General features: G+C 37.4%; 2 protein-coding genes across 2 annotated transcripts in view; both read left to right on the forward strand.

The window, feature by feature from the left end:
• The window catches only part of LOC107040558 (unconventional myosin-XVIIIa), a 67,090-nt gene extending 61,944 nt beyond the window's left edge, over positions 1–5,146 (forward strand). The window contains exons 13-16 of the mRNA XM_015260683.1: positions 597–751; positions 1,180–1,303; positions 2,500–3,869; positions 4,424–5,146. Of these exons, the coding sequence (XP_015116169.1) occupies positions 597–751; positions 1,180–1,303; positions 2,500–3,869; positions 4,424–4,430 (1,656 nt within the window). The 3' untranslated portion in view covers positions 4,431–5,146. The remainder of the gene's footprint in view (positions 1–596; positions 752–1,179; positions 1,304–2,499; positions 3,870–4,423) is intronic.
• A 2,838-nt stretch (positions 5,147–7,984) lies between these two features.
• LOC107040529 (INO80 complex subunit D) lies at positions 7,985–12,469 on the forward strand. The gene is made up of 4 exons (XM_015260649.1): positions 7,985–8,198; positions 8,281–8,515; positions 9,517–10,823; positions 12,002–12,469. The coding sequence occupies exons 2-4, from the start codon at positions 8,496–8,498 to the stop codon at positions 12,166–12,168; spliced, it is 1,494 nt and encodes a 497-aa protein (XP_015116135.1). The 5' UTR covers positions 7,985–8,198; positions 8,281–8,495; the 3' UTR covers positions 12,169–12,469.
• The last annotated feature ends 1,672 nt before the right edge of the window (positions 12,470–14,141 follow it).

The following is a 14,141-nucleotide window of genomic DNA, read 5'->3' on the forward strand; positions in this document are numbered from 1 at the left end:
TTTTTTTTTTTTTTTTTTTTTTGAAAAAGAAAGAATGATCGTCAAATAATTATTAAATTATTGATAATTATTCAATAGAAATATTCAGCGTAAACTAAAATAAACAAATGTGAAAGAGATGAGTTTATATTCTTTTTTTTAATATTTTATTCGTAATTTTTTTAATTTTTCACATTTAGTTCATTCGACGATTTTTCGAGAAAAAAAATCACCTGCAAATAATTGCCAAATGATTATTAGTCATTTGAGATTATAAATGTATTCAACATAATTGAAAGTAGATGAAAATGTAAAAATGGGTTTATTTCTTCTTGTTGACATTTTATTCGCAATTTCTTCATGAATTTTTTACATTTTGTTCATCAGACGATTTTTCAAAAAAAAAAAACATCTCTGAATAATCATCAAATCATTATTAATCATTTGAAGTCTTCTGGATATTTTATTCACGATTTTTTAATGAATTTTTAACATTTTGTTCATCACACAATTTTTCCAGAAAAAAATATTAATCATTTAATATCGCAAAGCTCGCAAATATAGCTCTTCTCCTCACGATTATTTATTTTCTCGAAACTCAATCTTTCATTCATCAGCTTGGCGACGCGTACGAAGAAGTTGAGGAGCAGCGACAAGTTGTTGGTCAATGGAAGCGTCGTGTCCAGAAACTGAACGGTGAGATGCACGACCTCAGACTTCTCCTCGAGGAACAAACAGCCCGGAATAATCTACTAGAGAAGAAACAACGAAAGTGAGTAAATAAACCAAAACACATTCGATGAAAATCGGGAATAATTTTTCGGGGATATCGACTCAAATTCCCTCTTAAGAAAACACCTTTGAAAAATAGATCGATGACAGAGAAGACTCAACGGAAGTGAGTGAAACCAGAACACCTTCGATGCTTTGATTTCTGTAAAATCGTAAATAGGTATCTGGGGGATGCCGGTACTGCCAGTGCATTCTATTCCCATTTCCCAAACGTCCTCAACAAGTGTTTTGGCAAACTGCCAAACTACTGTGTACACACGCATATATTCTCCCGCAGTTTCGAGATTTAGTGTCTGAAAGAACGAAAATAGATGCAAATGCTGGCTGAAATAGTTTATGAATTAGAGTTGTCAATGCATCAGTGGAAATTCTCGGCATTTTTTAATGCATTTTCTTTCGCTATTTCAGGTTTGATTCGGAGACACAGAATCTTATGGACGATCTGAGGCAGGAGAAAGCTCAGAGGGAGAGACTAGCACGGGAAAAGGAAATTGCTATTGCTGAGAAATTCACGATTGAACAAAATTTGAGTGTAAGTTGCTATTTCCTGTTATTTACTCATTATATGTTGGGCGCAGGAAAAACTTCATTTGCGCTGTAATTTGCAATTTAGCAACATTTTCTCTTACTTCGGTTCTTTATTTGCATCTTATCCTCATTGGAATATTAATTGATGTTGAATATAGGCAATTGTTCGTTTAATTTATTTTTTTATTCATTCATTTCTGGTATTGATGAATGGTGTCATTAAAAATTTATGAATAGATGAAAAGAAAATTGATCAGATGTATGAATTAGTAATTTTTAGTTTGAATTTTTAGTCTTTCAAAGATATTTGTTCAAGAATAACTTTATGAAATGCATTTGAAAATAGACCGATGACAAAAATTCTTGTGAGGGATCTTGCAAGTTATAAAAAATAGCCTTTAGAAATTGTTGTTCAGACTTATTACTTTCTAGGATGTTACCCCTTTCACTAGAAAAAAAATTTCTCCTCATACAAATCAAAAAGACTCAATTACATCCTTTTGCTGTCTTCATTATCAAAATCATTAATTTCCTCTCTTAAGGATATCCAAGTATCTTTTACAATTTGGTACAGATCGCACTATAGATTCAACCATTTTTTATTATCAAATTTATCAATTAAATTGCGGCAGAAAAATAAAAAAAAACAGTGTCATTCAAATTACATTTTACACAGAATTATAATTTTTTTAAACACTCATTATTGATAAATGAATAATTGAAATTGTTCAAACTTTCGGAGATTCAATTTTTTTCGGAAATACAATTTTTTTTTAAATTCTAAATATGAATAAATTTTTAGGATTTCGAAAATTTTTTCGTAATTTTCAAAAAATTGCATTTTTTAAACTATTTCATCAATCTTTTTTTTAAAATGTTTTCCAAGAGTACAATATCGAAATTGAAATTCAGACCTGCAAAGTTTAAATAATAAAATCATTATTCATTGTAAATAACTGTGTTTTACCTCTTTCACAAAAAAACTTCATTCCACACATCAAAAAGTCTCAATAACATCAATTATCATCATTAATTAGTAACATGAAATCTGTTCTTTAAACTCATTAATAAGTAAGATTCTACCCCTTTCCCAAAAAAACTTCCTCAAATCACACAAATCAAAAATTACACCAATATTCATCCTTAATTAATATCACAATATCATGTCATCTGTCCTCATCCCAATCAATTCCCCCTCAGGACGCAAAACTGGAGATAGAGCTGCAAGAAGAACGTCTCCACACGCTCTCGCACGAGCTAGAGGAGTTGACCTTCGGTGGAAAAACCGAGGAAGAAGTAGCCCAGCTGAAAAAGGCGAAGCACGAGCTCGAGAAAAAATGCAAAGACCAGGAGGAGGAGCTGGACGACCTGGCGGGTCAAGTCCAGCTGCTGGAGCAGGCGAAGCTCCGCCTGGAGATGAGTATCGAGCAGCAGCGAAAAGAGATGCGCAAGGAGATGCAGCAGCGTGACGAGGAGCTGGAGGACGTGCGAGGGAACGCCCACAAGAAGGTGAAAGCCCTGGAGGCGCAGCTGGAGAACGAGCACGAGGAGAGGACTATTCTCCTGCGCGAGAAGCACGAGTTGGAGCGACGACTGGTGGCGTTTGAGGATCAGGATCGATCGGATCGAGCTGCTGAGGCGGAGACGACTCAGCGACTCAAGAGGGACTTGAAGAGGACTCGAGCGCTGCTGAGAGACGCCCAGACGATGCTGGAGAGGTCCAAGGGGGACTCAACGGGTAAAGCAGCGCTGAGACAGCTGAAGAATCAGCTGGAGGATGCTGAGTGTGCACGAGCTGTTGCTGTCAAGGCGAAGCAGGCACTGGAGCAGGAGCTGAATGAGACTCAGGCTGCGTTGGATGAGGCGTCAAAAGCGAGATCAGAGGCTGAGGAGAGGGCGAATGCCGCCAATCGTGAGAGAGCAGAGCTCATATCCCAGCTGGAGGAGAATGAGGAGGAGCTTGCCGAGGTCCTCAAGAAGTATCGGGCAGCTGTGCAGCAGGTGTCGAGTGAGCAGGCGCAGCTGCAGGAGGCGCAGGTGCAGATGTCAGCTCTGGAGGCGGAGAAATCAGCACTCAAGGATCAGATGCTGGAGTTGACACAGAGGCTGGAGTCCGTGGAGCATCTGGGGGATCCCACTGCTAACAGTTTGGCCACCAGGCGTCTGGAGTTCAGGGCCAAGGAGCTCGAGAGCAAGCTGGAGCTCGAGCAGACGACCCGTGCCAGGGTGGAGACCCAGGTCGCTAGGATGAAGGAGACTGTTGATAAATTGCAGACTGAGACTGCTTTGCTGAGGACCAAAGAGCAGACTGCTCAGGACGCTCTCAGGAGGCTCCAGAGGTCTTTGAGGGAGGTCAAGGATGAGGCTAGCTCCGCCACTGCCAGGGAGCAAGAGGCCACCAGGGCCAGGAGGGACTTGGAGAAGGCGCTTGATGCTGCTGAGGCCGAGACGAAAATTGCCAGGGACGATTTGAGACTCGCACTCCAGAGAATTGATGATCTGCAGAGCGCTATTCAGGGGGAGTTGGACTTGGACTGCAGCGAGGAGGGGACCAGCGAAAATAGCGATAGGTGAGGAGGTTTTTTGGGGTTTTTTTGAAGTAGGGGTTTGGAAGGGGATTTTTAAGTTGATTTTGAAGAAATTTCAAGGTTTAGGAGACGTTCCAGAAGCATATTCAAGTTTCTTTTATAGCTCGATACGAATCACACTACAGATTCAATAATTTTCAGTCATTAAATTTGGTAACTGAATTGGGAATAACCCTGGGAGAATTAAAATTATTTCACGTATAAATCGCCCAAAAACTTCGTAATTTACTTCAATTTTTCATTAAAAATCCATATTCAGAACTAAAATTATCTGAATTTTATATTTTTCCTAATTCTCACTTTATTATTAAACTGAACTTCACATCAACTAAATTCACTGGATTAAATTTAACTCAAATTATTTAAACTATTATTATATTATTATTATTATTATTATTATTATTATTATTATTATTATTATTATTTATTGAAATGAAAACTTCAATTCAGACAAATTCAAAATTCTTGTTACCTAAAAAATAAATCATGCAAAAGTATTAAAATCAATCGAATAACACGTAAAATTTGATTTCCAGTGATTGATCAACAGAATCCGTGGATTGTGATCCAAATATCCATTTGGAATCCACGAGAAACAACTGAAAATAAGGCTGACTACCTTGAACAAATAATTTTACAACACCTTGATCGAATTGAAGATTCAATCGAGAGGAAGAATCACCCAACGGGATTAGTATTAACCCATTTTTTCTTAAACCACGCTAATCACGATGTTACGAGGTTTTTAATTCATTTCGATTAATTTTTCTGACGAAGAAGAGTTGAGGAAATATCGAGAAATTAATGGATTCAACGCGTGGAGGGATCGAGTGCCGATAAAATGATTTTATAACGATCTAATGAATTTGCTGTTTATTTTTCTGGTGCTAGAAATGTGTTCGAATCATCTTTGGCTCATGTCTTCCAAGAGCACAAGCCACTCGATCAAAGGTTTAGTATCGTTTCGGGCGGGTTCGATGCGTTTACGGTTCACCGCCTGATGAATGTTGATTAGAATAAGTACCACTCGTGTATGAATTAATTAAAACGAAGAGTCACACATTTGCATGGCGCTTTTATACTTGTATACGAGAGACATTTGCAAGAAATATTAATTGAGGCGGTCACAATGTTGAATTATCTGTATAAGTCGACTGCAAACTATTGATTGATGTTCAATTTTACATGTGCGGAATATTGTGTAACTTATTTGCTTTGTAAAATGCAGATCTTATTTAATTAAAGATATTTACATTCAATCATTTTTCATTTATTGTGTCTTTCCCCAGATGGCTCCCCATTTGTTTCGTTCTCTTTGAAGATTATTATTTTTTTTGCATGTGAAATCTTTGATCAGACGTCGACATAATCATGAAATTTAAATGAAGTTATTCTATTACATATTTTTTTTACTACTTTATTTCCTTTCGCACATAAATTCCAATTCAATCAGTTAATAGCACTTGACAATTTTCATATTAATAAATTAATCATCCATTAATTATTTAAATTTCACATTATTTTATTCATCGATAATTGAGGTCGGAATTCAGTTTAATCGAAAATCGATTTACGAAATTTAGAATTATTTATTCAATAGTCAATCGACAATTTTATATCATCAATTCTTTATTTCATAGTTAATTGAAAAATTTAGGTTATCAATTATTTTACTAGTTTTCAGATTTCAATTAAATTTAACAAACTGCAATTATTTTGAGAAGAAACTTCTCTTCATATTACTGGAATAATCATTATTGTCGATTCCTGCCTGTGATAACGTCAGCTGTAAAGTGCTTATGGAAAATTTTTCTGTTTTTCAAGGATACTATATACGTAAACCTCAAGTTTCGTTATCGAAAGAGACGTGTCGTTAGCACAAGAAATTTTTTTTTGAGACTCATTGCATTCTTAAGTATTGATAATTATTAGAATTTTCTCTCGTATTGTCTTGTCGTTTCCTCAAGAAATTCAATTGCATTTCATAATGTTCGATTGAAAATTATGAAACTTCCATTTATTTTCCAAAATTTGCGGATCGAAATTTCTAAATTGTGTTTGAGTAATTTTTTAATGAGAAATTAAATATATGATTTATGTAAAAAACAAATCAATGTTTTTTTTCTATCAAATATCGATAAAAAAATTACACGTCACAACTGCAAAATTTTTATTCCAGTAAAACTCCAATGGAATTCTTACAAAATTCAAATTAAAATTCTGTAGAATTTCTTACAGATTCTTCTATTAATTTTTTTCACACCTGAAATTTTTTTCACAATGCGAAAAACCTCCTTCAACCCATAACACAATGAGACTTCTCATCCCTTTAAATGAACAGGTGCACATTAAACAAAAAATATCCCTCACTAAAAAAATTGACTTCACAAAAACATTTATTAAAATTATTTCGCACTCGAATACGCAAAAAATTATGTAAAAATGACAAAACACAACTTCAAAAATCACAATTCTTCATTCATGCTCCTGAGCATCTCTTCCAAGTCGTCCTGCAGCAGATGGAATTCCCCAGGTCCCCGAGTTGGACTTTTGGTGATCGGTTTTTTCTTCTTGGGGGCTTCCTTCCTCTCCGGGTGCTTCCAGCCGGGCGGTTTTCCATCCAACGGGCTCATGTTGTCCGGAAGTTCCTCGGCGTCGACAAGAACGGCTACTGTCCACAGCAGCAGGAGAAGAATCACGTTAAAATTAAAATTCATTTTTTTTTTTTTTTTTTTTTTTTTTTTTTTTTTTTTTTTTTNTTCTAATGAAACGTATGGCCACTGGGTTCACAGTATGTTTGATATGTCGCCTGTTAATCGTTTTTCCTTGCCTTCGTGGCAGCGCAGTTTTATGTGAGGCGGCCTGAGTACCAGGGACTTCGGGAGGCTACCGTGTTTTACGTGGCGGATAGTATAACTGATAATGGAACTGAATAGTTTTGCTCGAGGCGATGACCTACACGACAAACATGTTAAGTATTTTTATGAGATCATGAAGGAGAAAGTTTCATGGAAAAACCTAGCGAATTCGCTCGACAATTCTATTGGATTTCTGTTGAATTTTCTATTAGTTTTCGGCCGATTCTATTGGAATGTAAAATAGAAAATTGTAAGGATATTTTCGTCAATAAAATATTTGTCCTTGCTGGAATATTATCATGGGAAAACTTGGAAAATTCATGTTTAAGAATTTCTGTAGAAAAATGAAAATCTACAAACTTATTTGTATCCAAATATCTCTCAAAAAACGATACGTTTGCATAATCTTTAATGGACCTTTGCTAAAAAATTTATGATCACAGACAATTACTGAGTAAATGAACTGCTTTTGACGGAAATTTTTCGTTCTTCATTCACATTATACGATAGTATAGGAGAGATTGAGGTAAAATGGACACTTTTGACTTTTTTAAAAATGTTAATGACCGGTTAAAATGCTGATGAAATTTAATGATTTTTTTTCAACACAAACAACAATTCGTTCCCTTTGTGATGAGCCTAAACTGAACTCAATTAATAAATTCGTTTCTGAGTCATGAATAATTAAAAAAGTCTCAAGGGTCCATTTTGCCCCACCCTTCCCCAATTATTCTCAAGGGCCAAAATGTATTATTCTCATATTATTCTTACGGAAAGAAAAAATGAGGCTTTCTGGGGGCGTTTTAGGATTGCGCTAGAGGGCTATTAAAATTTTAAGAGAATTTTGTAAAATTTATTTCGAGTCTTTTGAGGGGGCGGCACACAAAAAAAACCAGAGGGGATGCCCTAACGGGCACCGCAAATCCCACAAAAAATATCCGAATGCAGAAAATCCTCCTAAAAACTCAAATTCAGCTCATGTTTTCAATAAAATAATTCCTACTCCCCACATCCGAAAAAAATCGCGCAGTGAAAGCGAAAATTTCCCCCAGAGCCCCCCAAAAATGACCATAATTCCCGAGGAAGTTCCCCGACCCCCGAAATTCCCCTCAAAATCGTCAAACTCTCCCAAAAAATTCCCTCTGCCGATCCCTTCGAATCTCCTCCCGCCCGCGTCACACGCACACCCCACACAAGCGCGATTGTTGTGTGTAGCGCCCGCCATCTTGCTGCCTTTCGACAACTGACATGTCTTTCTAATGTTATTATCAATCACCTAAAATCTTCAGTCGTGCTCCCCGCATCCGACCCACGAAAGTCCCCCAGTTAACAATTTCCCAGTTCCCCAGTGCACGTCGCGGCCTTCCACCCCAGCCCCCCAGAAACCCCCCGAAGTACTCGAAAGAAGCCCCAGGTGCTCCAAGTGCTCTAATCCGAATGTGACCAATAATCGGTGAGTTATTCCCAACAAACAGTCCAATAACTCAGTAAAACCCCCCAAAACCCGAATTCAACTGTTTATTCCTTCCCCCCAGAGCCCCGCACGTGGACAATTCTGGTCGTCATCATGTTAAATGGCCATTCATTGAGGTTGGACGTTTGTCGAACATAACCAATAAATCAGAAAAAGCTCGTCAACGTTATTTTCATCCCTCTGTCAATGCGACTGACGTTTGACGTTCCAATGGAGCCAAACATCCCCGAGTGCCATTGACAACCCCGGAAGACAATCAACCTCAATCCAGGGAGGATGATGAACGGCTGCATGAGGCAAGGATCATTTTTCCACGATCTCCTAACAGGCTCGACCCCCCAGATCACTCCAACCCCATGTTCACCTCTCAAGCCCCCCAAACACTCGTATAATTCACCAAAATCTTCTTTTTCACCAGAAATTGAATTCAGGCCCCAGGTTTCCATGGTTTCCATTGTCGAAATGTTGATTTCCCAATGAAAACAATTGAAACACAATTTTTCAGAGGGAAAAAAATTCTAGTTTGACTGTATTGTCCCTCGAAACAAATGAAAATCCTTCGAGTTTAATTGTCATTCCATTAAAACTATTCAATTGTCGAGTAAATGTCGTTGGAGTGATGTGGCTGCATGAGGCAAGGATCATTTTTCCACGATCTCCTAACAGGCTCGATCCCCCAGATCACTCCAACCCCCATGTTCACCTCTCAAGCCCCCCAAACACTCGTATAATTCACCAAAATCTTCTTTTCCCCCAGAAATTGAATTCAGGCCCCAGGTTTCCATGGTTTCCATTGTCGAAATGTTAATTTCCCAATGAAAACAATTGAAACACAATTTTTCAGAGGGAAAAAAATTCTAGTTTGACTGTATTGTCCCTCGAAACAAATGAAAATCCTTCGAGTTTAATTGTCATTCCATTAAAACTATTCAATTGTCGAGTAAATGTCGTTGGAGTGATGTGGCTGCATGAGGCAAGGATCATTTTTCCACGATCTCCTAACAGGCTCGATCCCCCAGATCACTCCAACCCCATGTTCACCAAAATCGTCTTTTCCCCCAGAAATCTAATTTAAGGCCCCAGGTTTCCATGGTTTCCATTGTCGAAATGTTAATTTCCCAATGAAAACAATTGAAACACAATTTTTAAAGGGAAAACAAATTTTAGTTTGGCTGTACTGTCCCTCATTGTCATTCAATAAAAAAATTCAATTGTCGATTAAATGTTGGAGTGATGTGGCTGCATCGAGCCTGTGCGAATCCCTCGGGATTATTAAATGGAGCCTTTGAGAATGCAGGTGGAACAGTCTGGAGCCAGTGGACTCGATGAGAATCCCAGTGAACCCAACGATGGACAATAAACTCAAGTTTTCGGATCGTTTGAAAGCACTATTGAAAACCGAATCGCGCCAGGATGTCGATCCCTACGTGTTCAGTGAGCCCGAGCCAATGTTATCAACAAAGGGTGACGCGAAGCGCAGTCACCAGATGATAAAGTCGACAGGACGTGGCAAATCGGTGAAGAGAAAAACGAGGGAGATTGTGGGTGTGACTGATCCCCAGGAGGAGCAGTCCCCTGATCTCTCTGACGTTAGCAGAACACTTGAGCTTCGTGGCTTGAGCAATTCCCTCCCCAAAAGAGATGACTCTCAGCGGAGACAGGGACGTGATCACACTCTGCTGTACTACCCACGAGCTGGGGACGAGATATCAGACAGTGAGTCCAGTGGTGATGAGCTGAGTGTTCACCAGAGACACTGGTTCACTGGGGAAATCACAGGCCCAAGGGCTGCACGATTGTCCCAGGTGAGATCACAGCTGAGGAGGCGTCTCCTCCAGCTGCATAAAGGTGGACAAGAGTCTGAGAGACTTCTCAGAGACAGGGCCCAGCGACTCCTGGAGACAGCTGCCAGGAGTCAACTGACGAAACGCTTGAGATCAGCTGTCATCAGCAGATCTTCAGCGATTCCTCTGCTCGCTGGTGGGCCCTGTGGTGTCGATGGCTGTGGCCAATCGTCATTACCATCCACTCGTCATTGTTCCCAACACATCATGCTTAACAGTGATCAATTGTTGTTCGAGCACTGCACTGCCAAATTCAGTGACAATACCCAGTGTTGTGTACCTGTTTTTGATGTCACTCATGAATTACCGTTGTGCCCGGAGCACGCACGCAAACGTGACAATTATAATCGTAAAGCTCAGGAAACAAAGCCAAAGAAAACGAGGAAGAAGTCCACGTCGCCAAGCATTCCAAGGACGAAGAGCTGCAAGTCGAGGCCGAAGAAGAGGAAACGACCGCCTTCGATCAAACCTGTTGAGGAGAAGATTGTTGACTGCTTTGAGGAGCATTACGGGGGGGAGATCATTCAGGACTCTATGGGGAGTAAGACGTTGAATAATATCAATGTCCTGGCGCAGGGGAGCTCTAATAATGCGAATCTCAATGCACTTGGACTCGGCTTGGGACCTCTTGGCCTTGGAGGCGGGCTCAAGGTCGAGCTTGGGGATCATGAAGTCTTTGCTGCCTTGGATCCCACCGAACATGACTTTGGAAATGTTCTCAGCAATTTACCTGCTGATGCTTTCAATGATTTGTTTATTGGTGAGTTCTTGCAGCGGGTGACACGGTCCATAATTTTTTTATTTATTTATTTCGCTTTTAGTTATTCTCGAAACACCCAAAAGTTTTCAATTGCAAAATCAAGAGTCTCTTAGAATAAGAGAACACGCGTCGCAATTCAGTCTAATTTTATTGGATTTCACTAGAAATTGCTGTGAATAATGAAAATTTCTGATTTTCTGAGAAAATTCTCTTAGAATAAATGAAAATTCAGGATTTTTCGCTCCCTAGATTTCGGTAACGCAGAGTTCAGAAAATTAAAATTTTTACTGAAAATTAGAAACTTTTTTTCTGTTTTTTGCATTTGTGACACGAAAAATTTCTCGTTATTCTCCTAAACCTCGAGGTTCTCATTTGAGAAAATGCGAAAGTTCCAATTTCAAAAATCAAGAGTACCTTAAAATAAGAGAAAACGTGTCTTAATGTCAGTACGATTATCCTAGTTTTCACTAAAAATTACTGAGAATAACAACCTTTCTTTCTGATTTTTAGAAAAAATTCTTCCTAGATGTCAGTACCAAGGATTCAGAAATTGCATGATTTTTCCTCAAAATTACACGTATGGAAAAATTAAATAGAAAACCTTTGCGAATTTGCTAGAAAATTGCATTGAAATTCTCTAGAAGTTTTATAGGGATTCTATTAAAATTCTAGGGAATTCTCGTTAAAATTCTAATTGTTCGATAGATTTTGATTTTTCTGATTGAATTTTTCTCTTGACATTTTTTCTACTAAAATTATTGGGCTCGGATTTTCCAAGTTTCTCCCGCTATATTTTGTTTTGCTTTGCATTACAGGATCCAAATAAAAAAAATTAGAAAATTCATGCCCAACTATTCTTATAGAAAAAATCCAAGAGAATATTCATATGAAGAAATCCAAATATCTCACAGAATCAGCGCAAAAAGCAAATAGAATTTTAAGAAATAGAATTTTCAATTCCCTAGAATTTTAATAGAATCCCAATTGAATTTCTAGGTAATTCCAATCGAATTTGCCAGCGAATTCGCAAAGTTTTCCTATTGAATTTGTCATACGTTTTTCTCTGCTTCGCATTGATAACAAAAAATATCTCACAATTCCCCTTCACTCAATCCCCCCAAATAAAAAATAAAGCCCCAACAATCCACCGCCATCTCATCAACATTCTCCCCCCGCAGAGAGTCGAAACGGGGAGTACGAGCCCTCGAGGGAAGAGGAGGAAGAGCTCGAAAGGGCGCTAGAAGCTGTAGACAAGGACGTGAGAAACCTCGAGCGAATGGGCCAGACCCACGGACTCCTAGAACCCGCCCTGCTCGCCCAACTAATGTCCGACATTGCCTCGTAGCCAACAACCCAATCCCAATGATCAATCGAGATAAATTAGTCAAGTGGTTCTACTCAAGTGTGTTTGATTTTGGTAATAACGAGTGAAAAAAAAAACAAAACGTCTGTGTATGTGGGATGGCTTTTACGTAAAACACTGTATCACTAATATTGTTGTATAGTCTGGCTCAATGTTAACGGAACGATCAACAATTAGCTGACATGAAACACGAGGAAAAAAGTGGAGAATATTTTCTTTTTCATGCACTGTATAATGTTGAATTTGACACGAGGAGGAAATATTAATTTTTTGTAAAGAGGAATATTGGGTCTAGGGCTTTATTTTCCTGAAAAAATTATAATTTTGCAAATGAATAACAGGGAATAATCCCTTTAAATAATTTTGAGAAATGTAGAAACAAATGGTCAGTTCATTTAGTTAAATTAAGTTGATGAATAATTCATTGAATAATTTCGACATTTCAATTCATTAATTAATTCAAATGTTAATTTTGAAGAGAGTTTTTCACGAAAAAATATCCCAGATTCATTTTTTGTAAAGATAAATAGGTCTAGAGTTATATTTTTCTAGGAAAAAATTTCTCCTTCAAAATTTTTACAATTATAATTTTGTAAATGAATAATTTCGAATAATTTCTTCAAATTGGTCTGGGAATCCCAGGAAAAAAAGAAAAATGTCCAGTCTTTACTATTTCATTCCACTCAATAGAGAAATCAGTGAATAATTTTACCATTTCAATTGATTAATTGAACTAATGCATTGAAATATTAATTTTAGAGGACATTTTCAGGAAAAATATAGCCCTGATGCCGAAATATTGAACCCCTCGCAGGTACCTTCATCAGTAGACGTACGGCTAGATGTTTATTTTAATTCAATATTTTTTTATTCACTAAAATTTCCTCCCCTCAATGTCACGAGTAATTCAGTAACAAAAAAAATGAGCACTGTGATTACGATTATTTTTTACCATAGGGTATGACTAAACAACACAAATGTGAATACAACAGGAGGATGTTCCGTTTTATGTAGCATTTAGGTGTTTGGTCACATTGACCGAACGATGGAAACAAAATGTAGGGAAAACTCAGTGAAATGAATGAAAATTCTTCGAATCTGGAGTCTCACAGACTCAGAACTTTTTGACGATGTTTTTTTCATTCGTCATCGTTAATCAATTGCTCTAAATGTGAACGATTCAGAAGACATACTGATTCTAGACTTTTTTTTAACATTTTCTTCATTAGATTGAAGGAAGTATCACGTACGGAAAAATTCAGTGGAAAAACCTAGCGAATGTTCAGTGGACAGTATTCTGCAGACAAAGTTACTAGAATTCGATTTTTGTGCACTATTTATTCTATTGAGATATTTTTCATAGAAATTCCTCGGCTCAAATTTTCCACGTGTTTTTTAATGAAAAGACTGGAAAAATTAAGTGGAAAAAATTGGAGAATTCATGTCGAGGAATTGCGACAGAGAATGTCTCAATAGAAAAAAGTTGCATAGAAAGCTGAAATTCCATCGAAAATTCAATATCCATGCAACTACATATTATTTTGTTTTTAATTCTATAGCTCATTAAAACATTAATAGAATTTGATTGTCCTATACAATTTACTATATTGAGATATTTTCAATAGAAATTATCGGCTCGAATTTTCCAAGTTTTCTGGTTTAATTTTTTCAATAAAAAATAGAAAAATGGAGTGAGAAAAACATAAAAAATTCATGTCGAGGAATTTCCATGGAAAATGTCTCAATAGAAAAAATGTTATAGAACGATTCAAATGCTACTGATTTTTCTCTAGAAAAAATTCGCAGTAAAGGTGCGGAATTCTTCAATAGAATTCGCCAAAAACTAAACGTATTTACGAATTCGGTAGGTTTTTCTACCCAAATTTTTCGTACGTGCTGCCATTCGAAATTTAAAAAAAGAAAAATCCTTACTTTCTCTTCATTTCAAACTCTGA

The sequence above is a fragment of the Diachasma alloeum genome, unplaced genomic scaffold (assembly GCF_001412515.2).
Source record: "Diachasma alloeum isolate Michigan unplaced genomic scaffold, Dall2.0 Dall_scaffold_00338, whole genome shotgun sequence".
NCBI lineage: Eukaryota > Metazoa > Arthropoda > Insecta > Hymenoptera > Braconidae > Diachasma > Diachasma alloeum.

Coding starts and splice junctions, on each gene's coding strand:
- LOC107040529 (XM_015260649.1), top strand. CDS start 8,496: ATGATGAACGGCTGCATGAG. Junction 8,516..9,516: donor ATGATGAACGGCTGCATGAG/GCAAGGATCATT, acceptor TTGAGAATGCAG/GTGGAACAGTCTGGAGCCAG. Junction 10,824..12,001: donor TTTCAATGATTTGTTTATTG/GTGAGTTCTTGC, acceptor CTCCCCCCGCAG/AGAGTCGAAACGGGGAGTAC.